The sequence below is a fragment of the Physella acuta genome, unplaced genomic scaffold (genome assembly GCF_028476545.2).
Source record: "Physella acuta isolate Inbredline_101_S28 unplaced genomic scaffold, ASM2847654v3 ptg001316l, whole genome shotgun sequence".
Classification (NCBI taxonomy): domain Eukaryota; kingdom Metazoa; phylum Mollusca; class Gastropoda; family Physidae; genus Physella; species Physella acuta.
In genome coordinates, this window is record NW_026732831.1 from 17,055 (window position 1) to 44,393 (window position 27,339).

A 27,339-nucleotide genomic window follows, 5' to 3' on the forward strand; every position below is an offset into this window, starting at 1 on the left:
ACGTCACTATTCCCACAAAGTTTAGTCAAGGTTTTAACATTTTAAAAAAAAATGGGTTATTCTGCGTAGGAATAAATCAATAAATTAATTAACGTCTTTAAATAAATTTGTGATCAACAGTCTGTCTGCATTAAAAAATTATTCTCTACCTGCATACCATTTTACAGCTTTCCAGATAGAGTCGAACATATCACAATTTTCGATCAGGCAAACAAATAAATATTCAAACATGTAAACAAACTTGACTTTTAGTAGTATATAGATAGATAAGGAAATTGCGCTAAAATTGTCACTAGACTTTTTAACTAACTTGTTTTTGTTTTTCCTTCTGTACATTATTAAATCAGGCTTTCCAACCAGTGAGCTGGTTTAATGCACAAGTCCGTGTGAGAAGCATGGACTTTCCAAATCTAACCATGCACAGACTCAACATTTTATGAGGGTTTCATCAACGCCTACCGACCGTGCATTTTTAGATGTGTGTCTTTGTTTACTAAATGTGAGTTATTTAAACGTAAAAATAATATTGGCACTAGATTACTATATATCTATTGGATCACAGACTCTGTAGGTTCTACTTTATAAAAATCTTTAATGTACGTTTATCACCCTCTGCCCTCCTTGCTACAACACTGCCCATCTTGAGCATTTCGGCTGCTAATAATATTCAAAGTACATTGGCATAATCAGTCATTGGATTAAAGCCGCTGGATATAAGTTCGGAAGCAATCCTCAGATATATCGGTCTGAACCACCTTGTTTGCTGCAGAGGCGTAGCGAAAGTTCGAGGGGGGGGGGGGGGGGCTGCTAATCGAAAATTGAAAGTTTGTCCCCGGGAAGAGTCGCTACGCCTCTGGGGGGGGGGGGGGGGCGGTGACACCATTAAGTGTCGCACCGGGTGACCCCCGACCTCGCTACGCCACTGGTTTGCTGGTATCAGTTGTCTATTTGTGGACTTGGGGGGGGGGGGGGGGGGGGGGGAAGGAGTTGAGACCCTCCCTATTCCACCCTGCACATCCAAAAGGCAGTAGCATGCAGTATATGGTTAGTTGACAGTATATTGACTTATTTTTCAAGTTGCAGAGTAATAACCTAAACTTATTTTTAAAAAATCAATTAACCTGAATACACATACTCCTATATTCATAATTACAATTCAATTACTTTTTATTTTATTATATATTAAAAAATAAAATTGGGAATTCTTGTTCTGAATATTTTTTTTTTCAAAATAATTGTTTAATCTATGAACATTAAAAGATAAGATATGAACACAATGTTACTTTCAGACTTTTTTCTCGAGGGAGGGGGGGGGGGGGCGGAGGGGGCATTTCAAAATTATCTGGGGGGGGGCAGAATAAATTTCCGGATCGTGATCCGTGGTGGTGGCGGAGACTGGTAGACGTGCAAAGAGATGTCTGAAAGAAACAGCGTAAATACATATGTATTTGCAGTTTCTGGGGTAAGCTTTTTTTACACGAAGTGAACCACTTGCTAATTTGAACTAGCTGGCATATTTGATTCTACCTTAGATACACGGAAATGACACTGGTATCTCTTCGGTGCAAATGATTTCTGTTTAATGTGTGGTTATAAAAAATATTATTAATAAAAATCTAGATTTATTGTAAACTGTAAAATTAAATCGAAAAGCAATTGTGTTCTTTAAAGTAATGATTTAACAAATAATATAAACTATTTAAAAATGCAATAGGTTTTGGTTCGGCAGCAAAGGGAATTTGGGCAAAATAAAAAAAATGGCGAATGGAATATTGTTCCACCGGTTTTGTGATATTCTAAGGATATTCTTCTAGGAAACTATTTTTTGGATACTTAGCAGCATTTCAAGTGGCATGGAAGAAAGGTTTGTTAACTTAGTTTTTGCCAATATTTTGGTTTAAAAAAAATTAGAGTTAGAGAATTTAAAAATTCTTAAAATCGATGTTTGCGATCGCTTGCTCCGTTTCCTAGGTTGGACTCCGCTTCCAACCACCTGTCTAGAGTTCTGATCATGAACTCCAGTGGTTGCTATTCGAGTATTCGATAGTTTCTTATTCTGCTGTGTTCAGGAACAAAATTTAGAATTTTAGAAGAGGCCCTATTCCGTGTCCTATTGTTCTAATAAAAATCTAAGAGTTTAGAGCCTGATTTTAGACATCATCAATCATCATCAGTAAAATTTATTTTATAGAAAAAAAAAACAACAACTGAAAAACAACAAAAAGCGCACTGAATTCGGAGCAATAGGCCAGGCTTACTGTCTAGATCTAGAAATCTAGATCTAGATCTAGATTCTAGTACTAGATTTCTCTAGATCTAGATTTAGTGAGAAATCTAGATCTAATTCTAACCTATTCCAATATAATTATATATAGACTAGATCTAGACTAGATTCTAGATCTAGACCTCTTCTAGATTAGATCTCAATTTTACTGCATTTTGACTTACATTATTCTTACCAGTACACTGACTTACACTTTAGGACCACTTTAGGTTGAATATTATGGATTAAAAAAAAATTAAATATTCTGTTATTTTAAATACACCATTAAGTTCCTTACCCCTTAAGAGAACATTTGACACCACATTTAAATATCTAGCTTATTCAGTGGCAGAGAAAAGAGAGAATTTTAAAATTATCCTAGTTGATCTCAATCACTCAATCTGTCTGGTAATCTAGAAGTAGACCTAGATCTATTGTATTTTTAGGACCATAACATTTTAAAATGGACTGCAGCTAGAATCTATCTAGTAATGGGAAAGAAATGCATAGGTAATTAATTATTAATAATAATATGACTCAAACTAATACACGCATATTGACATTGTGATACACTTGTGTCAAATATACTATACTATAGGCCTAATTAATAGATAATTGAATAATAAACCAAAAGCTATGTCTAAATATATCAATTCCAGAAATGATAAATTCACCTAACTTTAAATTAAGCAGCAGTGTTTGAGAGCTGTTAAGTTGACCAACTTTGTTGCATCTGATGAAAACATTGCTAACCGTTATTTATTTCTGAAAAGTTTTACCTAATAAAGTTGTTTAAAAAGGTACATGCAACATTTTAAAAACTTTTATAAAACATCGCAAAATTGTGAAATAATTAGCCAGCCACCTTTCTTCCACAAATCTAGCTTTGGTCGATTTTATTGTCCTCAAAGTGATAGATTTCTGTAATCTACATTTCACTAGATATCTAGACCTTAATCTAGCTTATAGTTCACTTAGTTAAGCTATATTATTACTTTTCAAGTTTTCAGCCTTAGGTCTAGATTATACTTAATTATCAGGCTCTCTCTAGGCCCTACTATGTAAATACTTGGCCTAATTAATTATTAAATGATTGGGGCTTAATTGAAAACAAATCTGATATTTGTTTGGCCTTTTGTTATGTTTAATCACTGTATCAGTTCTAGCATCCCGGTTGTATTTGTATTCACTAGTCCTATTTCAATAGTCACTGCAACTACAGTCAAATTTAGCGAGGGCCTATTAAATTTGTTTAATTTGTTCGGGTTGTGATTAGTTGATGTTTTTAAATGTTTTGTGGGCTAATTTCATATTTTCAGTGTCCTGCTTAGTCCTCAAGAGTTAGCATTTTTCAGTAGCCTATTATTATTTGGGTTTTTTAGATAAAGGCCCAGCAATTTTTGAATATTTCACATTGTTATCTACTTATTTAATTTACTAACATATGTATAGTATCGTTTTCTTTTCATAATCACTCTAAGGGTTAGTAAATTATGTGAGGTCCCTTTTGAACCTGATGGTCTATGGGGCAAAAGAAATATAGTTAACTTGTTTATGTGACCGTACCATTTGATTTTGAAAATACACTGTGCTTAGTGGGGCCGGTAAGAGTCAGGGTTAAAAGTTAGATGGTCATTAAGAGTAACATGATTTTTATGTGTATTATAGCCTGAATCATTATAACAATACACGACTTTCATCTGGTCATAAAACTGATACATGTTATCAAAGGTGACTGACGTTATACTAGTAACTAACAACTGCCTATGCTGTTAATTCACATTGGATGATAGCTAGTATACATAGGATGATAGTGATGTAAGTACTATAATTGTTAGAAATACATATAGATTCTGAAATTATTATCAATATATTTTTTCATCAAAGGAATTAATACATTCATTATTTTAATAAAAATGAATAAAAAAAGCTGATAACTAGCACTTATAGTTTAGTATGTAAGTGGTAATGAGAGGGATATTGATTGTTGTTTGATTTATTTTGTTTCATCTATTGTCACTTATTGTGATGTTTTTGTTTTAAAAGTTTGTAGTGTTGGACCAATCACATATGGTGATGAAACTGGTGTGCCATTTGTAATTATAATTTAAATAAACCTGACTAAAAAGATGTTTGCGCTGTATTTTGTAGATCTTGAGAGCATACGAGCAGTATAATATGCCTGTATGTAACTTTTGAGTTGTATTTTAACGACACTGTGTATGTATGTTTAGGTTTGTGATTGACTAAACACAACACCATAGCTAAGAAATAGCAGGACTGTAAGTTTGAGCTAGAATGTGTGGGTGCTCATTTTGATAGCTGTCATTATAGCTGAGCCTATATGATTTCACTGACGTCTACACCCTAATGGTGCTCTTCAAGTACTGCTAAGTTATACATTAGCTATTCCTTCCACTTGAGAGGTCAAGATATAAGCGAGATAAGGGGTTTTCTTTGCTGTGTAGCCACGACATCAGTGGACTATACGTTCAGTCTGGTTTAAAAAAATATTTAGATGCTACATGTTATAAATGTAATGCAGTATAGATATATGTACTGTGTACTTTCATTGTCAGAAAATCATAATCCAGTTATTTTCTTCAACAGTATATTTTATTTTCTTATCTTTTCAAATTTACCAGTTTTTGCAAAGTCCTAGATAGAAACTAAAATTTATTTATGTAATATAATGGCTAGGTTAAAAGCCATTATCTATAGCTTATTATATTAAGAAAAAAAAAACCACTTGTCTTAATTCTGATATACTAAACTTTGCTTTTAACAAAAAAAAAAAGATTTTCCCTTCAACACAAGACAGTTACTTTCCTTCAAACACTATGGTTACATGCCCTCTGAATGCCATGCAGTTGCCTTCCTTCAACACCATACAGTTGCCTACCCTTCCACATCATACAGTTGCCTTCCCTTCATCACCATACAGTTGCCTACCCTTCAACACCATACAGTTGCCTCCCTTCAACACCATACAGTTGCCTTCCCTTCAACACCATACAGTTGCCTTCCCTTCAACACCATACAGTTGCCTTCCCTTCAACACCATACAGTTGCCTTCCCTTCAAACACCACACTATCACGCATTCACTGTTTAAGTTAAGTTTAAGCTAGGATAAGACTTTGGTCATGGATGACTTACTGCTACACACTATTTGTGTATACACTTTCCAATGACAAAATTTCCAACTTGTGGAAAGACACTTCAACTGAATAGAAAGACCATGCATATTTATGAGAAAACTTGTAACTATTTGTCACCTTGTGTACTAAAAGTGCTCCAAAATATTTTAAAAATGAAAATATAAAAACAAATGCATATTTATGATTAATTATTGATATTTATAAACAAATCAATATTTTTATTTAAAAAAAATATAATTGATTTTATTTCATATCTTAGTATTATTCTATTTTATGTTCTGTTAAATAAAAGTAACATAAGTAAGTGTAGTTTAGTTATATTTGTAATGCTTGTTTAATTGATTTACATGTGTGGAATCATACCCAAGGCTGTAAAGTGCTTAGCATGTAATATTATTCTTTAAAAAAAAACTTTGACCTTGTTCTCTCTCCCTTCACCAACCCATTCCTTTTGTAGTTGACAATTCAAGTGTGACACACTTATACATACGTTTTTTTTAAACAGAAGTGTAACCCAGTGGGTGAATGGTTTAAAATCTTTTTAAAGCTTTGCTGCTTACATGAATTGTACATGAATTTCTTAAGTCAGCCTAACATTGTGTGTGTGTGTGTGTCAAGCTGTACAGCCCTTTGTTAAAGAAAATGTTTTAGACAGCAGAAGGAGTGAACTGTATAATTTTGATATCTGGTTATTGCTAGACTCGTAATTACAGGAAGTTATTACTTAGATATATCAGATAATAATGTATTTGTTGTTCTTTTCCATTTTAAGTGTTTGAATATTTATGTGGATATTAATATGTAAAACCATTTCTCAATAAATATATAAATAACACTAAAGAGTTTTCAAAGAATAGTTTAGTCTCATCCCCCTCCTCCCCCTTATCATCACTACAGGAAATACGTTTTTTAAATGTACAAGCATAGCCTGTACACTCAGGAATACTTACGAGCAACTATTACAGTGGCGTACATTTTTTTTAACTTTTACGTTCTATTATGTTACAAATCACTAAGTAAACTAATGCAGTAAAAGTATATTCTATTTTTAACATTTGGAATTTTTTTCTTTAACTTTTTATTATTATAAAATAATTTCCGCTTTGTCACGTGATAACACGGCGATAGGTTTTTGAGTTATTATAATAAGATTGTTATACCGTTTATTTTTTAGGATGGAGTGGGTCGAAATTATAGAACCTCAGTCCAAGGAGCACATGTATGCCAACCTGGCCACAGGGAAATGCGTCTGGGAGCCACCACCTGGCGTCAAAATGTGAGTACCTTCTGTGTTGTCGTGGCTGTTTGTGTGTTCGATCCCAAACTTGTGTGTCACTGTGTTTGTGTATGTACACTTAACTATAATAACTTGAGCCATTATAGCAGATAGTACCCAATCCTTTTTTTTTCTAACTGCATGTGTATATATTCTTTTATACAGTATAGCGTTAAATACTGTAACACATATCGCTGTTCTGCTGCTACCGGCATTCTATCTCTCAGTACTTAATTCTCTACTCTCCCCCCCCCCCCCCCTGTGACGCACTACTTCCCTCTTGGCTTTCTATTCAAGTCAAATTATTGTTTAGTAAAATTTTACTTTCTAAATCCATATAAAACAAAATCCCCTACTTTTTTAAAAATCGCTGTTACAGTAGGAGTCTGTTTAGCTGATATTGACAGTTATTCACAACCCCCACACCCCACACGCACGATGATGTATGACAACATTCAAGCTTTCGTGTTTTTAGATCAAAGTATTCTTTTACTGCTTATTTTCATGTATTGGTGCAATTTTTAAAAGTGCACTGTTTGTGTGTCTCTGCTATGATACGGCAACATTCTTCAACGATTATTGGTCTCTTCCGCGTTGGTTGCCCATCTTATTTCCCTGTCCCATGCCAACGCACTAGTATCAAACTACTCAGATCGTTTCTTTTTTTTTTAAAACCAGTATTCTAGTAAAATGGTTATTTTAATACAATACTTAGTTATTAATATACATACACAATGTAGCATGAACTTTGAATCTAGGTTCATTTATCTGACGATGTCGCATATTCAGACGTTGACAATTTCATTATCACCATCTCCCCTCTCGAATCCTCCCCACCCCCGTCTCTTTCACGATTATCCATGAAACCATTCTCTCTTCTTTTTTTTTTGTCCAACTAGTATTTGAGTCCAATGGTTATTTTCCCGAGTCCCCCGCCGACACCCCGTTCCCCCGTGTGGGATCTACACAATGAAAGTCAATACTTCACAGTGGAACAAACACGCCGGCTGTGTACGTCTCAGGTCGTTGGCTCGCCACACATCAATTCATAATAAATCCGCCTGGGCATGGCTGACTCATGCTTACCCCCATGGAGAAAACTGTTTCTACTCAATGCTAAATTAGCTAATCATTTGTTTGTTTTTTAAAACAGCGGGTTGTTATTGCTAGCAGGGTTAGAAATTTGCAAGTGTATATATTACACGAAGTACCCAAAAATGCATGTGATGTTTTTATCAGCAAGAGCTAATGTAAGGGCCCCAGCCCGTAATGACTGTAATATAACAATAGCTTTACAGTATGTTTTTTTTAACTCGCTGTAATATTTTTGCTTACTGTAACCAAATTCAATATGATTTTTTTTTTCTTTTTTTTTCTCCTCCTACATTCTGCTGGTTTAAATTTATTTTGTTGTCATAAAAAATCTGGTAGAGAGAAATATGTGTTAAGTTTTTACGCATAGTTTAAAAAACATTATCTCTGCTGGTGATATATTAGGGTTAGTACAGTAGTGATGGCAATAAAAAAATATATTCCTCAACGCTCAACTGATCTACAAGCACACTTTAAGTTATGTAATCAGCAGTATCTTGTTATTAAGAATTGTTATAAAAAAATGTAACAATTTTGCATATATATTTCTGTTTGTAACTCTCCTTCGTATATAACTGACAGAGATCGATAACAGACAACGCAATATCAATACAGATTGTTTTAGAACAATCTCTAGCAAATGTCATTGATCAAATTCTGTGTCAAACGTAAACATGGTTATTTCTTCTTCCTTATCAGAGAGTTATATAGTTTATGAATTTTGTTTAGCCAGCCATGTTTTCTTAGCCATTGAACGATCGAACTCATGACTGGATAAGCCTTTATGGAGGTATTTTTCTCGAGCAAACAGTCCGTGGAAGAGACAAACGCACGGCACTCTCAGGAACAGCCGGGACGTAGCTTGAGAAGAAACATTCCAGCCGTGCGTTAAAACAAAACAGTCTGTGGGTCAAACTGTTTTCCTTGTGTCGATTACTAGTAACAGCTGTCAATTATTTTATGTCCCAGTTTCTCAGCTCCTCGCCCTGGTGGGGTGGGGCGGTGGAGCAAAGGACCCGATAGGGTTAGTTCAAATGGGTGGTCGGAGGAGGAAAGGAATTTAGTTTGTTGTTGATTCAATAGAAAACTAATCGATGTAGGGCTCTGTGTTTTATTAATGATATTCGCGGAGTAGTAATTTTGAATTAAGGAAGACATTAGTCAAAGGTGTGTGCCATGTTTAATTACTGCAGGCTTCAGTTTACATTCTTTGTATAGTGCTATCCAATTAATTAATACACATTTAGATTTAAGATTTGCTTTATTTTTTAAATTATTATATTGCGTGGATAAATCTGACAGGTCACAATTTAGACCGATATTAACACCATACAGTTAGACCAGCATACCATCAGTTGTGAACCGAAATGCGAAAAAAAAAACCCATTTGTGACCGCTATATATACACCCAACTGTTGCATCGTGCGTGATATGCTATGTTGTACGTAAGGCAACAATGTTTGCTGTAAGTTCAACTGATTCAGTGATATGGTAGCGTCAGTTACCACTTAACGACAAATGGCGCATAGCTTTGTGTTTTGTGCTTACTCAGTAGAATTTCGTCTTGGAGTGTTACTACTTAAAAGCGGTTGGGGGCGAATTCCTTGACAAGAGCTACAGGCGTCCATTCAGCTGATTGTTAGGTTAACTAGCCATTTTGCAGAAAATTGTGTTTTTTTTCTTCTCCATCGGCTGGTAAATAGAACACATGCAAACATACACGCACTATTTCTGCTGTGATTCGTGTCTTTCCCCGGTGATATCTAGCGCTACATCATTTGTCTCCATCATAATTTCTGTAACAACCATGCCAGTGTCAGCTTCTTGCTGGAGTACTCACGTATTTGCTACACCACCCAAGACATAAGCTGTTCCCAACGCTAGAACCCCCCCCCCCCCCCACCCCCACCCCACACACACACGCTTAAAGCATTGGAGCCACTGACTGACTTCGTTCTAGGAAAATGAAACATAGTCGTGTTGTTTGTTAGGTTAATGTTTGTTGTGTTCTACAGTAAAACCCAAGTGTGGACCACAATTTACTTCTCCCAAAACGTTAAGCCCATGTTTTATAACGATCATTACTCCTGATTATAATTAGATCTCTGTATTGAATTGCAAGTTCGTGTCGCAATTTTTCTCCTAACGTGTAGCTATTGAATGCTTTCTAAAAATCCCCCCTCTATTTCGATTTCGTTCATGTTTTAAAAATCTGTCGCTTCCTTCACCCCGCCCACCCTCTCCCCTATTATTCCAGATCTCTATTTATTGGATTTTAGGTTTAAAAAAAACGGCGACTCATTTATCCCGATTTTTCACAAAACGGCTACATTACAGATACTCCACTTATTAAGACTTCTGTTTTGTGTTCAAAGGGTTTCCTTAGATAAAACAATGGTAGACCCCATGTGTTTTTACTAAGCAAAATAGTATAGAGGAAAGAGATGTTACCAGAACAAGTGAAAGCTGAACGGGGCACTTCCGGAAAGTGTCTAGCGAGGGTCTGGATGCATTAAAACCCAGAAAATCGATGCCACGAGTCGGGCAGGCAGCCGTTGGAATGTCTCCAACAAGCTTGGGAAAGAAGAATAGCACACAGTGTATTGTCTCTCTCTACCGGCTATTCGCACGGCTAACTGACTAAATGGCTATTTGTATGAAATGGGGTGGGATTTTTAACTACTGTGAGTCTTGCTTCGTCTTAGCTGTTTGGTTTGAGACAAATTAATACAATTATAGTATTAAATAAATGTTTTCTGATGAAGAAGCTATAAAAGAATAACACGTTAATTAAAAAAAAGTCTTTGTCAGAGTTTTCTTTGGGAGTTGAATGGTTTAAATCGATTATGATTCTCGTAAGTTTGTTAGTTATAAAACATTTGTATGTGTTCCTGTATATTAAACAAGCCTGTGTTGGCGCGCCCTGATTTCTGTTACCGAGTTGAACTAGCAATAGTTGAGTACGAAATACCATGGCAATAAATTGATTGCTTGCTCTCGGCGTTCTACTCACTGTCGTTCGGGGACAGTTCGGTCGGGGAGAAACAAATGAAAAATGTCATCTTTTTAAATTTTTGGCCAACATTGCAGAATTCGGTAGGAAAAAAAATCAGAAAAATCATAATGAAGTTGGTTGTAGTAAAACGCATCGTTTTTACTGTAACCATTTACTATTATCGTAAATAAGTTTATTTTTTCAATGTATGCTTGCTCTGGAACGGGACGGAGTGGTCTAGCGGTAGAGAGCTGGACTGCTAACCCGTAAGTCTCGAGTTCGAATTCGGGTTCAAGTCAGTAGACCGTCCCTGAGTCCACCCAACTCTGATGGGTACCTAACTCATGTTAGGGAAAGAAAAGGCTGCTGAGCTTAATGCTGACCACACTATCTATTCACATGCCGAGATTACAGAAAAGTGAACTCTACTTCACTTGCCACATAGACCGTCAGGTTTGAAAGGCAAACTTTTTATGCTTGCTGGAATCTGCCAATGTTTGGCGAAACTCTAACCCTATGGGATCTAACACCCTTTAGAATTATTTCGTCGCCGATAGAACCCTAGGTTGTGAGGTTCACACGCTCGACATGATCGAACTTGACGCTACACGGTGCCTGCCTGCCCCAGTATAGGCAGCTGATGTTACACCGTGTGATACACCGCCTAGATATCAGCTGTGGACACGGCTCCAAGTGTGAAGTAGTCTGGTTGGTTGTAGTAAGGCTAATTACCCGACAGTAAAAGTTGCGTTAAGTATGCAGTGACTCACAGTCCAAGTTAAGTAAGCGGAAAACTCAATTAGAAATGTCGTTGTTTATAGTACTGTTTAAGTAAGGGGAAAACTTGATTAGGAAATGTATCACGTTTCTTTGAAAAAGCCCGCTCATTTTTAGGCCACTTACATAGTATCTATTAATTGATTGGCACTTGTAAAATTTCCTAACTTAAACTCGAATGACTTTCCCGGAATTCCCATTATGAAATAAGCTAGTGTATCAGCATTGAATTAAGTCACGTGATATTGACTGTTTACTTATTCAGTAATTCGTTTTTAAATATAGAAGCTCAGTAATCAACTGAAGGCTTTGGCAGAAAGAAAAAAAAACAGTAGTACAATGTGAGTAAAATTTATTTTTATAGACCTTCTGTCTAGTCATGTTTAGAATTTTGTTTTGTTTTGGAGAAGGAATTTGATGTTCAATACAATTGCGATTACAAAAAAAAAAAATCAGTTTTAACTTATAATAAGACGATAGTGTGCGTAAAGTGTGTACACGGTTGTTAACAATATACTTGTGTAAAAAAAAGTTTTCTTTTAAAAACTTGATAGTTTTCATTAATAGTCATTTTCCGGTTCTTTTTCCAAATAAACGCTTTGTTGGTTTAAAGAAATAAGTTGAAACGTGAATCATTTTAAAACATTTGTTTGTTTAAAACAGTTTTGCGTTACCTTGAAAGTAATTTAGAGAAAAATCACAGTTCTATTTTAAGTTTTCATATGGCCATTTTCATGAAATATCTAGATCGAGTTCCTTCAGTATTGATTTTTGCTTATTCAACTTTGATTACTTATCTAGATCTAGTTGCTCTAGCAGAGTTTTAATCTATGCAGATATCTAGCATCTACAATATATTTGCGGTTCTATACAACTTTGATAATATAGTTCGAGTGTGCTTTATAAATTTTGTCCCTGTTGTAGCGTAATAAAATATGTAGCCCCAGCCTGCGAGTTACTTCCCCTAGATGTTGACAATGTTACCTGCTCTGTGATGTAAGAAGGGCATTTGATGTCTCATTCAGCAGAGAACAGCACCGCACTTTTGTTTTCTACATGATGTAAACACTTGACCTGCAACCCTATCTTGGCCGCATTCCTGCATGTAGAACTATTTCCCAGATACACCCACTGTCTTTAAACACCCTCGTTATGTGCATAAATATTAACATTATGTAACTGAATAGTTACCTTAACTAGTACGATGTTGTTGTTCGGTAATGTAATGTAGCGAGGGCGAAACGGTACTGGAAGTCCTCAATTGGCGGAGTTTTTTTTTAAATTATGTAAATAAATTTACTGAGCGTTGGCAAAATTTTGCCCACAAGAAGTACGAATGTGGGGGAGGGGGGGGGGGAATATAGGCTACATCCCGCCCCTGCCCATGAAAACTTTTTTCTTCAACGCTGAAAAACATTTGTCATTAAAAACACGTTGATCTATCGGTATACACTGAAAACATTTGCATAGAAAACTGGATCAATATGAAAAAAACATGTCAAGCTAGAAATGAATTTATAGCCCTGGCAGTATTAATGCGAGCTAGATATATGTAGCGGGGGGGGGGGGGGGGACGGGACCGATATTGTTTAACGCCGGGGATCAATGACTACACGCGATTTATTTAAGTACGACCTTTAGGGATTTCCCCCCGGTCTAGGTGCTCTATTTCTGGCTGCTCAGCCGAGAACTACACACCGCTGCAAACATTGCGACCTCCTAGTCAAGCAACTGTATTGCAGCATCACAGATCTGCGCTATACTATAGATTGACGTAGCGCTATTTATGGTAGTTTGAAGTAATCACTACTCCCATGGGAGACTTGACTATTCCTGTGGTTCTACACAGTGGCAGTTAGTCTCACGCTGTAGGCATTAATTTCATAGAATCACACACGTTTTATCGGCTCTCGTAATGTAATATGCCGTGGCAGGCGTTGCTTGGATTAAGATGTAGTGAGCCGATCCGTCAGGGGATTACAGTGTTTACGAGCCCGCCGCACTGTTTGATAGATAAAAAAAAATTATAGCTAATCTTATCTGTAATGGACGCTTTGTCTGGTGATTGCTTGGTTTGTTGAGGTCGTACACATTACTACCTGCTACCTCTTAATTACCTTTCGTCGAGTGGTGACTTAGCTTTGCGCTAATTATATATATATATATATATATATATATATATATATATGTATATATATATATATATATATATATATATACACACATATGAATGTATAATAGAGTATATAAATATATGTAAAATATAGAATATGTATAGATATCCCCTTCCACACAATTTATTTATATGTTGCTAAACATCATATTAAATAGTCAATAATTCTTTTTCAAAGCCAAGGTAGGCATGGTGGTGTCAGGATTGGTACAATACTAAACAAATGTATTGAGGCGACACGACATTTTACTTAGTTCTTCACAATGTAACTATTTGACACGACGAAACAATCACTGGCACACCTTGTTAGACCAGGCCCTGCTAGTACCTGTCTATCTTGACTGGAAACAAGAGAAGCAAATCTCTGTGGTTGAATTATCCCCCCTGTTGATGTTTGATTCCAGATGATGTGCTGTTGTTATTGGCCCGCGGCTGACGACTCAGGCATGTCCTCCCAAACATCCTGCTATTGAACGCCTGGGATGGACTAGTGTTTGATAACCTCGTTGTTTGGTTTTAATTGCTTCACGTTTTTCTTTCCATTTCACAGTTATTTTAACCTTGTGTGATTTTCTTGTTAAAAGATGAACGTACCGCATTTTTTTAATACTATGAGCGGATTTAAATTAGGGGATCGCTGGTAAAAATGTTAAGCCCAAAAAGACAATGAATACTCATTTTCTGTTGTGCAAACGATCTACAATCTACTTCCCCTCATACATTAATTAAATTAACAATTAGCTCTCGTTAATTATTTGACTTGTTAGCTGTATGCTGCTGGTATTTAAGCAAAAACGCCACTAGAAGTTACATTTCTTTTAACAGAGAGCAGCGTGTCTTATAATATAAAGCTACAAGACTATAGGTCCTTAGGATTTATTTTGTAAACATTTCCCCATCGTGTTGAATTACATTTTTTTTTTTTAGATTTTTAATCCATGCCAATTTAAACAAATGTATACAACATTAAATTCAATTCTTTGAACATGTAGGATAAGGTTACTAAAAAGTGTATTATTTTTTCGATGTTAAAATGTGTGCTCGATAATTAGAATACTTATTTATTCATATGTATTTACAACATACTTTGCCTGCATTGTTGATGATGTGTTGACTTAAAACAGGACATAATAGTTATCTCTCAAAACGTGACAATCTTCTGCCTGGCCCAATACTTTCTTCCTTCTCCTTTAAATCCCTGACGTCACTGCCGTGTTTAGTTTGCCTCAGTTCATCTCTCATTAAATCTCTGACCCGCTGAAACTTTATCAAACATGTCACGTCACGCAAGGACGAGAAGGACATTTTCACCCCGCCCTGAAAAAATAGAGTAAAAAAATAAAATCCTGAGCCGTCTGTGACAGCCGTGAGTAGAAGCCGATCTAATCGAATCAAAATACGAGAACTTGGGCGTAGGAGAGCCAATACATGGAGATCATCTAGCTAGAGGCCAATTCACTTGAGAAAAATGTCAAAGCTTGATATGTCAGCGTTTTATAACAATGGAAATTTAAGCCAGGCTTCTTTGCTGTGTAGGAAAATGCCTGGCTTGGTGAATTTGCTGAAGGGGGCTGACGGTCATGTGATACTTCTGTATAATTGTATACAAATATGATACACGTTTAACAAGAGGTGGAAGGTGGGTTGCTGTGAATTAAAAGTCAGACGCGATTTGTATGAGATGTGTAACTACGACTACACACTGGTTTATGTGAAAGTTGATGTAACATTTCTCTCTCATATAACACACACGTTGCAGTAAGTGTCGGGTTTATCTTTATTGCGTAACAGCGGTTCTGTGTGGCTTCAACGTTTGTGGGGGTGAGGATGCTATTAATGTTGTGTGGGGGCGGTTTAAATGAGGCGTCATAAGGTTGTGTGGGGTATACCCATGTGTGTGGGTGTACTCACTAGGCGTCGTCAAGTTGTGTGGGTGTAGTGTTTCATCCAGCAAGAGGCTGCGTACAGATCACGTGTCACTAGCATGAGGGCACAGACATGGGATTTGAATGTCACGAGAGGGGAGGGGGGGGGGAGATTGATACATGTTTTTGTTTTTTTAATCGGGGTGTTTGTCTTCTTAATGTGATAGCGCAAACATTCGTACTGGGTTATGAGAAAGTTATTTCCATGCATACTTTTAAAAGCGTATGTTCATCATCACTGAAATCACGGCTAACTTGTTAGTCTAGAGTTCGGATCCGGGCTAAAGTCTAAAGACGTCCTGAGTCCACCCAGTTCTGATCAGTACCTGACTCAAGTAAATAAAAGTAAAGGTGGCTGGGCAAACACTAACTTAATTCTACTTTCATGTGACGATGTAAATCAAACAGGGGAACTCTACTATTCAGTTCCGAAAGGTCCGTAACAATACCTTAAGTTTCAATTTTCTTCTCTTTAACTGTCACCTACATAGTATGTGGTGTAAGATGATGACGTCATGTTGTCTTTAACTTTGAATATGTTTACGTCTTGTGTTTACTTTGTAATGACCACATATAAACCGTAGGCCTTTGCTTGCACATCGGCAGTTGTGTACTCACAAAATCAAACGACAACCCTATCAACGCTGCTCTCTCTCTCTCTCACACACACACGCGAACCAATCAATACGGCATGTGCGTAGTCTGCATGTTTATGAGCAGAAATCTCGCGGGGAGGGGAGCTCACGATTGGGCATCTTGGCAGGCAGTGTAAACATGTATTATCTTATTGCTTGCACGTTGTCCCGTGGACAATCTGCCTGGGATATTTTTAGCACCCCAGGTGCCATTAGCAAAGAGGTGTGCCCATGTGAGGCAGGGGATAGGACGTTAACGACCACGTAATATAAACACGTTTAGGCTCAGGAGCACTAATGTGCTAGTTAATATGGGCGCATTTCCGTTTAAGGGCACCGCGGGGATTGATAGCTCGGAATCCTTAGAACGTCGTAAAGCGTTTTAAAACGTGCTTGACTTAAAGAGGAATAGATTAGAACTAGGGTTAATTTAGGAGCAGGTTTGATATAAACCTTACCAAGGTAGTTTGGTATCCCTTGACGGAGAAGAAATCAATGTTGTTTTCATTAAAACACGTTCTATGAGAGCAAGTAGTCATGTAATTCAGGGATATAGCCAGGCAATCCATTTACCTGAATCTGTTGTGCAACACGACCTCAGAACGTTACGTGAGTTATGTGGGAGGGCGGGTGATGGAAATGGAGTTAATCCGCACCAGATGGTCTGGTCAAAGCTTTATCCAGGTCCTCTGTTGTTTCTATTTGTTAAGTCTTGCTGATTATCGGAAATCAATCATCTTTAACTGTATATGCTGGGAATCTTAAGACTTTGGCACGAGTTAACGTTTTATTTGCCTACCGTTGCATGTTTGCTGACCCAACGCTTTATGAGTAGTGTTAGGGGTGAGAACTGTGTTGATTGATCTATCTCGTACACAACAAATGGGCGGCAACACTTTATATAGTGTTCTGTCAATTCTTAGTCTTTACTTATGTTGTCCTCTGATATCATTATTATTGTTTCGATTTTTTTTGGTATTTAATAATACTCTTACTTTTCAGTAATTGTATTTTTTTTTCTTTTTACTTTCTCGTATATACGAAGTATAGAGAAAGTATTGTAATCGTGCAAAAAATCACTTGAAATTTTCACCGTATTACACCTCAGTCCTTCATCACATCCGAAGTATAGAGGACTTATTTTAATCGGGCAAAAATTATCAATCCAGATTTATCAAAATTAAGAGGTTTTATGAGTAATCCAGTCTGAAAAACTGGGCTTTGCAATTCTGTCCGTATGTCTGTGTGTCTGTGTGTGTGTGTGTGTGTGTGTATGTCTGTCCGTGTGTAAACACGATTACTTGAGTACCGTTACAGCTAGGTTGATGAAATTTCATATATAAGTATTTTATCAAAATCGTAGATCCGTGTCAACTTTTGAGCGATTTCCGATAACCGGAACTGGTACTTTTTCTACTTTGAATTTTTCAAAAGCCTATAACTTGAGTACTATTTCAGATAGATAAATGAAATTGCACATGTAAGTATAAGATCTAATTCTCTACCTTCTGTCAAATTTTGAGTAATTTCCGTTGCCCGGAAGTACTAATTTACGCTACTTCCGATTTCTCAAAAAACTAATGTAAATTTTTAAAGTACTAATAATATTGCGCACTATTATGCACTTTTTTATTTGGTGTTCACTTGGTGTGCAATCTTTTGTCTACGAGAGTTTATTCTATTTTTACAAGCTTTTATTTAACTCACTTCCTCTGTCGTCAGTCTGTCGTCAGTCTAGACGGAAACGCAGGAGTGAAAATTCGGACAGTTCTACTTGACCGACACGATTCACATTTGGCACGTGGGTCAAGACATGAAGACAATGCAATCTGAAACTAAATTTGACTTAATTGGATGCCTAATTGATTTTTTATGAATTAATTAAAATTTGGACCGAATTAGTAGGCATGTCTAGCCAACCACACCACACGCGTCATCAATAGCTGCGCCATCACGACCACGTAATGGCTGCGTTCAAAAACCATTGCGCGCCTACTGAACGTGATATTCAGTAGGCGCGCAATGGTTTTTAGTCATGTAACTCTATTGTAGATAAAACATGTAAAGTACTGAAAAAAAATTCATAAAAAACGTTTTAATAACAAGCTTTTATGTAATGATGCACTAAAAAGTAGAAAATAAATTATAGACTACTATTTAAATAACTATAAAGAAAAGCGTGGGTCTCTTCTCAAATATTAGTAAAGATATAAAATAGGTACTAAAGTACTAAAGTGCCCCACGCTTTTCTTTATAGTTATTTAAATAGTAGTCTATAATTTATTTTCTACTTTTTAGTGCATCATTACATAAAAGCTTGTTATTAAAACGTTTTTTATGAATTTTTTTTTTACAAGCTTTTATTTAACTCACTTCCTCTGTCTGTCGTCAGTCTAGACGGAAACGCAGGAGTGAAAATTCGGACAGTTCTACTTGACAGATACGATTCACAGTTGGCACGTGGGTCAAGACATGAAGACAATGCAATCTGAAACTAAATTTGACTTAATCGGATGCCTAATTAATTTTTTATTAATTAATTAAAATTTGGACCGAATTAGTAGGCATGTCTAGCCAACCACACCACACGCGTCATCAATAGCTGCGCCATCACGACCACGTAATGGCTGCGTTCAAAAACCATTGCGCGCCTACTGAACGTGATATTCAGTAGGCGCGCAATGGTTTTTAGTCATGTAACTCTATTGTAGATAAAACATGTAAAGTACTGAAAAAAAAATTCATAAAAAACGTTTTAATAACAAGCTTTTATGTAATGATGCACTAAAAAGTAGAAAATAAATTATAGACTACTATTTAAATAACTATAAAGAAAAGCGTGGGTGTCTTCCTTAACATTAGTAAAGGTATCCAATAGATACTAAAGTGACCCACGCTTTTCTTTATAGTTATTTAAATAGTAGTCTATAATTTATTTTCTACTTTTTAGTGCATCATTACATAAAAGCTTGTTATTAAAACGTTTTTTATGAATTTTTTTTTACAAGCTTTTATTTAACTCACTTCCTCGTCAGTCGACAGTCTGTCTGTCTAGACGGAAACGCAGGAGTGAAAATTCGGACAGTTCTACTTGACCGACACGATTCACAGTTGGCACGTGGGTCAAGACATGAAGACAATGCAATCTGAAACTAAATTTGACTTAATTGGATGCCTAATTGATTTTTTATGAATTAATTAAAATTTGGACCGAATTAGTAGGCATGTCTAGCCAACCACACCACACGCGTCATCAATAGCTGCGCCATCACGACCACGTAATGGCTGCGTTCAAAAACCATTGCGCGCCTACTGAACGTGATATTCAGAAGGCGCGCAATGGTTTTTAGTCATGTAACTCTATTGTAGATAAAACATGTAAAGTACTGAAAAAAAAATTCATAAAAAACGTTTTAATAACAAGCTTTTATGTAATGATGCACTAAAAAGTAGAAAATAAATTATAGACTACTATTTAAATAACTATAAAGAAAAGCGTGGGTGTCTTCCTTAACATTAGTAAAGGTATCCAATAGATACTAAAGTGACCCACGCTTTTCTTTATAGTTATTTAAATAGTAGTCTATAATTTATTTTCTACTTTTTAGTGCATCATTACATAAAAGCTTGTTATTAAAACGTTTTTTATGAATTTTTTAAAACTTTAAGTATTTAAAATGGATTAAAAATCATGTCTATAGCCCGAGTTCTCATCCCCTGTTATTTTATATAAGAATATTCGAGAAAGTTTAGGGGAGATCACCCCCGGTTTATTTTTATTCAATGTTAATTCAGATTAACAAAAAAAAAATACCCTTTTAACGGGTCAGTTTGATTTAAAACAATTTTTTACCAGCTTTAACAGCGGAGAATATTATATATAAGATATTTTTTTTATTATTAACAAATAATTTACTGTAGTGTAATAATTGGTGTTATACAATATATTCGCTTTAAAATGTTTAATGGCGGTATATAAAACAAGTGTACAGATCTGATACTTCGGTAAATATAACACATGACAAGCTCTCAAGGAATGCGAATCGCGTGAGTAAAACTTATACTCAACGTAAACGTGAATACATTGGCAACTGCGGCGTGTATTTCATCAGTTGCTTGTGGTGAATGTTTGCAGGTAACAGATGGGTGTCTGCCATAGCCCCCCCCCCCTCCCCACCTTGATCTGGTCACCTCTAATCACCAGCCATCTTCTGGCCTGTAATGTTGAAGATAGGCTTAAAACAATATACACCTGCCCCGTATCGTGGCTTGCTGGACAGATGGTCCAACTAGCTGTTACAGTTCTGGCGCGTGTTTGTTTGTATCTCACACATCTCGAGATTCCCCCCACCCCCTCTCACCATAGAACATCATTTGGCAAAATTATTGGTTCTTATAAAGTTCTAGCCTATTTGTATTTACACATCTCTAGATCCTACCTTCCCCCCCTCACCATAGAACATCATTTGGCAACATTATTGGTTCTTATAAAGTTCTAGCCTATTTGTATTTACACATCTCTAGATCCTACCTTCCCCCCCTCACCATAGAACATCATTTGGCAACATTATTGGTTCTTATAAAGTTCTAGCCTATTTGTATTTACACATCTCTAGATCCTACCTTCCCCCCCTCACCATAGAACATCATTTGGCAACATTATTGGTTCTTATAAAGTTCTAGCCTATTTGTATTTACACATCTCTAGATCCTACCTTCCCCCCATCTACATAGAACATCACTTGACAACATTATTTGTTCTTATAAAGTTCTAGCCTATTTGTATTTACACACCTCTAGATCCTCACCCCCCCCCCCCTTGCATAGAACATCACTTGACAACATTATTTGTTCTTATGAAGTTTTAGCCTGGATATGTTTCTCTGGCACAGAAAAAAAAAATTATAAGCAGCAAAATGTTCGGTTTTAAAGATTAGATCGGAGATAGGTGTTTGAGGCAATATTTTTTTACTATACTAATCCTGGTCAAATATGTCTTCTTAACCCTAATACTTACACTTTTTATAACAAATACTACTCTTTACCCAGATTCTTCTTATATACAGATAGAAAATCTGATACGCTAGTCTTTTCCCGTCAACATTTGTGTAAGGACCAGCTTTTACCGTGATGTAATACCGAGGGCAGTCGTTATTAGCTGCCTATTCACTAGTAGAAATGTAGTATGTATGTTAGGTCCATGAATTTTCGGTGTAAAGTATTGATCCCCGATTGATTCCTATGTGTTATTGCTCTAACCTCCTAGCCTATACGAGTGGCCGTGAACAGATCAATAGCTTCAAACCTCGGAGCTGTCTTGTTGATCGCTTCCAACGCTTTATAGCGTCATCAGCTGAAAGCATTCATGGTTTTTTAACACTGGGTTATTTATCTTTAATTTTCAACATTCGGTCTCTTAATTCTCGAGTTATGGTTCTCTATCAAAGTAATTATCATCGACATATTTCTTCTAGTCTTGAGACGTTCGTAATTTTTAAATAGAAATAAATGTGTAGATTAGAAATACTGATATATGGCATAGTTAGGTTCACCTGAATATGTTTAAATTTACCTTAGTAAAAGAAACAATTTTAACCCCTGTACCATTAGACAGCACTGAGAGATGTTAGATACAATAGTGCACATTTGTTGTAAATAAATAATTTGCAACCACCGTTAACAGCGAACTATCAAGATGTTAGGCTTGAGACGTAAACATGTCATAGATGAGCAAGCAAAGTGTGAAGATACGCCACAATGGACCATCAGTTTGCTAAAATTTTACACAGTGTAATTCACTGTGTAAAGTGATGACACATGAGCCAGCAGTGTATAGCGATGACACACTGAGCCAGCAGTGTATAGAGATGACATACTGAGCCAGCAGTGTATAGAGATGACACACTGAGCCAGCAGTGTATAGAGATGACACATTGAGCCAGCAGTGTATAGAATGACACATTGAGCCAGCAGTGTATAGAGATGACACACTGAGCCCGCAGTGTATAGAATGACACATTGAGCCAGCAGTGTATAGAGATGACACACTGAGCCAGCAGTGTATAGAGATGACACACTGAGCCAGCAGTGTATAGAGATGACACACTGAGCCAGCAGTGTATAGAGATGACACACTGAGCCAGCAGTGTATAGAGATGACACACTGAGCCAGCAGTGTATAGAGATGACACACTGAGCCAGCAGTGTATAGAGATGACACACTGAGCCAGCGGTGTATAGAGATGACACACTGAGCCAGAAGTGTATAGAGATGACATACTGAGCCCGCAGTACACCTTGAGATGACACACTGAGCCAGCAGTGTATAGCGATGACATACTGAGCCAGCAGTGTATAGAGATGACACACTGAGCCAGCAGTGTATAGAGATGACACATTGAGCCAGCAGTGTATAGAGATGACACACTGAGCCAGCAGTGTATAGAGATGACACACTGAGCCAGCAGTGTATAGAGATGACACACTGAGCCCGCAGTGTATAGAGATGACACACTGAGCCAGCAGTGTATAGAGATGACACACTGAGCCAGCAGTGTATAGAGATGACATACTGAGCCAGCAGTGTATAGAGATGACACACTGAGCCAGCAGTGTATAGAGATGACACACTGAGCCCGCAGTGTATAGAGATGACACACTGAGCCAGCAGTGTATAGAGATGACACACTGAGCCAGCAGTGTATAGAGATGACACACTGAGCCAGCAGTACACCTTGAGATGACACATTGAGCCAGCAGTGTATAGAGATGACACACTGAGCCAGCAGTGTATAGAGATGACACACTGAGCCAGAAGTGTATAGAGATGACACACTGAGCCCGCAGTGTATAGAGATGACACACTGAGCCAGAAGTGTATAGAGATGACATACTGAGCCCGCAGTACGCCTTGAGATGACACACTGAGCCAGCAGTGTATAGAGATGACACACTGAGCCAGCAGTGTATAGAGATGACACACTGAGCCAGCAGTGTATAGAGATGACACACTGAGCCAGCAGTGTATAGAGATGACACAATGAGCCAGCAGTGTATATAGATGACACACTGAGCCAGCAGTGTATAGAGATGACACACTGAGCCAGCAGTGTATAGAGATGACACACTGAGCCAGCAGTGTATAGCGATGACACACTGAGCCAGCAGTGTATAGAGATGACACACTGAGCCAGCAGTGTATAGAGATGACACACTGAGGCAGCAGTGTATAGAGTCACACTGAGGCAGCAGTGTATAGAGATGACACACTGAGCCAGCAGTGTATAGAGTCACACTGAGGCAGCAGTGTATAGAGATGACACACTGAGCCAGCAGTGTATAGAGATGACACACTGAGCCAGCAGTGTATAGAGATGACACACTGAGCCAGCAGTGTATAGAGATGACACACTGAGCCAGCAGTGTATAGAGATGACACACTGAGCCAGCAGTGTATATAGATGACACACTGAGCCAGCAGTGTATAGAGATGACACACTGAGCCAGCAGTGTATAGAGATGACACACTGAGCCAGCAGTGTATAGAGATGACACACTGAGCCAACAGTGTATAGAGATGACACTCTGAGCCAGCAGTGTATAGCGATGACACACTGAGCCAGCAGTGTATAGAGATGACACACTGAGCCAGCAGTGTATAGAGATGACACACTGAGCCAGCAGTGTATAGAGATGACACACTGAGCCAGCAGTGTATAGAGATGACACACTGAGCCAGCAGTGTATAGAGATGACACACTGAGCCAGCAGTGTATAGAGATGACACACTGAGCCAGCAGTGTATAGAGATGACACACTGAGCCAGCAGTGTATAGAGATGACACACTGAGCCAGCAGTGTATAGAGATGACACACTGAGCCAGCAGTGTATAGAGATGACACACTGAGCCAGCAGTACACCTTGAGATGACACACTGAGCCAGCAGTGTATAGAGATGACACACTGAGCCAGCAGTACACCTTGAGATGACACACTGAGCCAGCAGTGTATAGAGATGACACACTGAGCCAGCAGTGTATAGAGATGACACACTGAGCCAGCAGTGTATAGAGATGACACACTGAGCCAGCAGTGTATAGAGATGACACACTGAGCCAGCAGTGTATAGAGATGACACACTGAGCCAGCAGTGTATAGAGATGACACACTGAGCCAGCAGTACACCTTAAGATGACACATCACTTGTGACGTGCACTAGAACCCTGCCCGACGTGTTTGTCCCGAGCCTTTCATCCAATAACGTCTTCAAGATGTAAAGGTGTTAGCCTCGTGAAAACAACATGCCACGCTGGTGAAATAGGGGCTCTAGTGATCGTGTGCACATTGTCTGCCTCAATCTGTTGTTGCTTCACCAACGGTGCTCTCGTCTTTTTTAGCTAACGAGCCGGCCCGCGGCATAACATACGCCGCTATTTAGTTGTTTCTAATTTTCAATAATTCATAATTTGTGAATTCGACAGTACCAAGGCTGACACTGAAAATATTTCTTTAAAACACTATAAGTAGCTCGTTAAGGACCATAACCCCCCCCTTCCTTCCCTCCCCCCCTCCTTTCCCCCCCCCCTACGTTTAAAATCGTTGGCTCTGCTTGTAAAAATTTAGAGTGAACACAGCTCACTAAAACCATGTAGGGGTGGGGAGGTAGGGAGAGCGTTTGCAGCTTGTTTTCTAACGGCTCGAGGAAGAGAATTATATATATAGATGATAATTTTATTTTTATCTCAATGTTATTAAGTACTGATTTTGCATTTTACTTCACATTCACATTTAGATCTCGATAATAATTCAGATGTGATCTCATTGATTCGACCGTATCCCTATTTATTTCTACTGATTTAAAGTTCTTTTACTGTGTTTCTGTAATCACTAAATTATTAAAGGCCAATTTTAATGCTCATGAATAACCAATGTTGGTTTTAAGTGTGTTAAAATACATTTCTTCAAGCCTTAGTGTTTTGCCTGCTGATGTTCGTTTCATTCATATTCTTAGGGTTGCCAGGTGTCCAGTTTTGAACTGGACAGTCCAGTATTTGAGCAGACGGTCCAGGATAAAATAAATATAAATACTGGACAAGTATATGAATAATACTCTGTTACCCCCTTCTTTTGCTTTGCGGCATACATGAGAAGGGAAGGATGGAAAGGTGTCCAGTATTTTCGGAAAAGGTATCTGGCAACCCTACATATTCTGGTTTCTAATGAATAGATCTACTAAAAGACAACATGTTATCACTCTATCAATGCTAAGATTGGTTGGTTCCCAGTATGAACTGTATCAATTGGAGTAATTTTGAGTACAAGAAGATTTATTTAACGCCTTAATGCCTATGTTTTCATAATTAGCATGTGCCAATTTTGAAGAAAAAAAAAGTTACTTTAAAAAAACACCTTTATGTTATTTTATTTTTTAAACCTTTAAAAAAATCAAATAAAAAAAGAATGTACAATTATAATTATGGTATGTTCTCGTTAATGGAAAAGTTATGTTCTCCTTGGGCGCGAACGAAAGGTTTGACAGTTCACTTTTAAGCACTGCTGAACGTTTTCTTCTTCATTTGTTTGCTTACGGTTCGCTATGAGTTCACGCCATTAGTAAATGAAATGAACAAATGGCATTTTTTGCCTGACCGTATGTTTTTCTAATGGTTGGTTACCATCAACTCTCTTAGATAAATGTCTTTTATGTTGGCCTTAATGTTTTTCTGCGAGATAATGACCATTAGTATCTGACATGACTTAATAGCATTTTTTGACGGACCTAATGTTAAAATTTGAGATAAACAAATGTCATTTTTTTTTCTCGCTGATGTTTTAGTTTCTATTTCCTTGTGGTGTACCAGCTAGCTAGCCATTTCCGGGCTTTCTAAATTATGTTAAAAATTCCGATCTTCCCCTGCGCCCACTGAGGCAATTTACCGTGGAACCTAACTAGTGAGATCAGCGTTTAATGAGTGCACCCGTGCCTTGCCAAGGCTTGGCTTGAATTTTCTGGCTAGCAATATCCATCATGTCCTAGATGTTTTAATTTTATTTTTGGCTGCCCTAAAAAAAGGAGCAAATTACTTCCCTTTGTTATTAGCCTAGATTTCCATTCAAGAGGAATGTGCATGGATTTTTTTCCCCCTCTCATCCCTCCCCCGCCCCATTTTCAATAAGCTATCCTCGCCAACGTTCGATAACTGGCCAATATCTCTGTTTTATTGAATTACTATCCGGGATCCTTTCAGTCTGGTAGTATTCAGTAATCTCGGACTAGGTTATCTCCCCTCCCCATGCCTGAGTTACTGTCAGGTGATCTCCTCTACCATTGCCGCAGTTACAGAGTAGCCAGGTTATTTCCCCTCCTTTGACTGGGTTACATATGTCAGGCTATCTCCCCTTCTTGTGTGAGTTACAGAGTAATCTCCCCCTTCTTGTACGAGTAACACAGTAGTCAGGTTATCCCCCCTTCTTGTGAGGGTTACATAGTAATCATCTCCCCCTTGTTGTGTGAGTTACAGAGTAATCTCTCCCTTCTTGTACGAGTAACAGAGTAGTCAGGTTATCCCCCCTTCTTGTGAGGGTTACATAGTAATCATCTCCCCCTTCTTGTGTGAGTTACAGAGTAGCTATCTCCCCCTTCTTGTAGTCAGGTTACATTACCTCCCCTTGTCTGAGTTATTAAAATCCCTCCCCTTCCTTTGTATCAGGATTGTATACCCCCGCCCCCACCCCACCCTGTCTGGATTACAAGTTAGGTGATCGAACCACTAGCCTTATCTACAGGCTAGTAAAATTACCCCTCCCCCTTCTCGTGTCCGAGCTACAGGCTAGTATAATCACCCCCCTCCCCACCCCGCGCCTGTGCTAGAGGGCAGGATGACCAGAGTGGACAAACAGACGGATAGCTCTCTAAACACAGCCCCGTGTGAGCGCTGCTTGTCTTGACCAACTATCGACTCCAGCCGGGCTTTATCACCGCTGTACGTCTTGTAGTTCCTATGTCAGTCTGGCCCTCTTGTCTGAGATGAAGCCCCCTCCACC

General features: G+C 37.7%; 1 protein-coding gene across 2 annotated transcripts in view; it reads left to right on the forward strand.

Annotated features, from left to right (window-relative positions):
- Window positions 1–1,749: 1,749 nt before the first annotated feature.
- LOC131958313 (uncharacterized) overlaps window positions 1,750–27,339 on the forward strand; it is a 109,742-nt gene continuing 84,152 nt past the window's right edge. Inside the window, exons 1-2 of one of the 2 annotated variants that reach the window (XM_059323277.1) lie at window positions 1,750–1,864; window positions 6,597–6,698. In XM_059323277.1, coding sequence (XP_059179260.1) covers window positions 1,854–1,864; window positions 6,597–6,698 — 113 coding nt within the window. In that variant the 5' untranslated portion in view covers window positions 1,750–1,853. Of the gene's footprint in view, window positions 1,865–6,596; window positions 6,699–11,818; window positions 11,904–27,339 lie in introns of those variants that run through there. The other variant, XM_059323278.1, reaches the window with a different exon arrangement.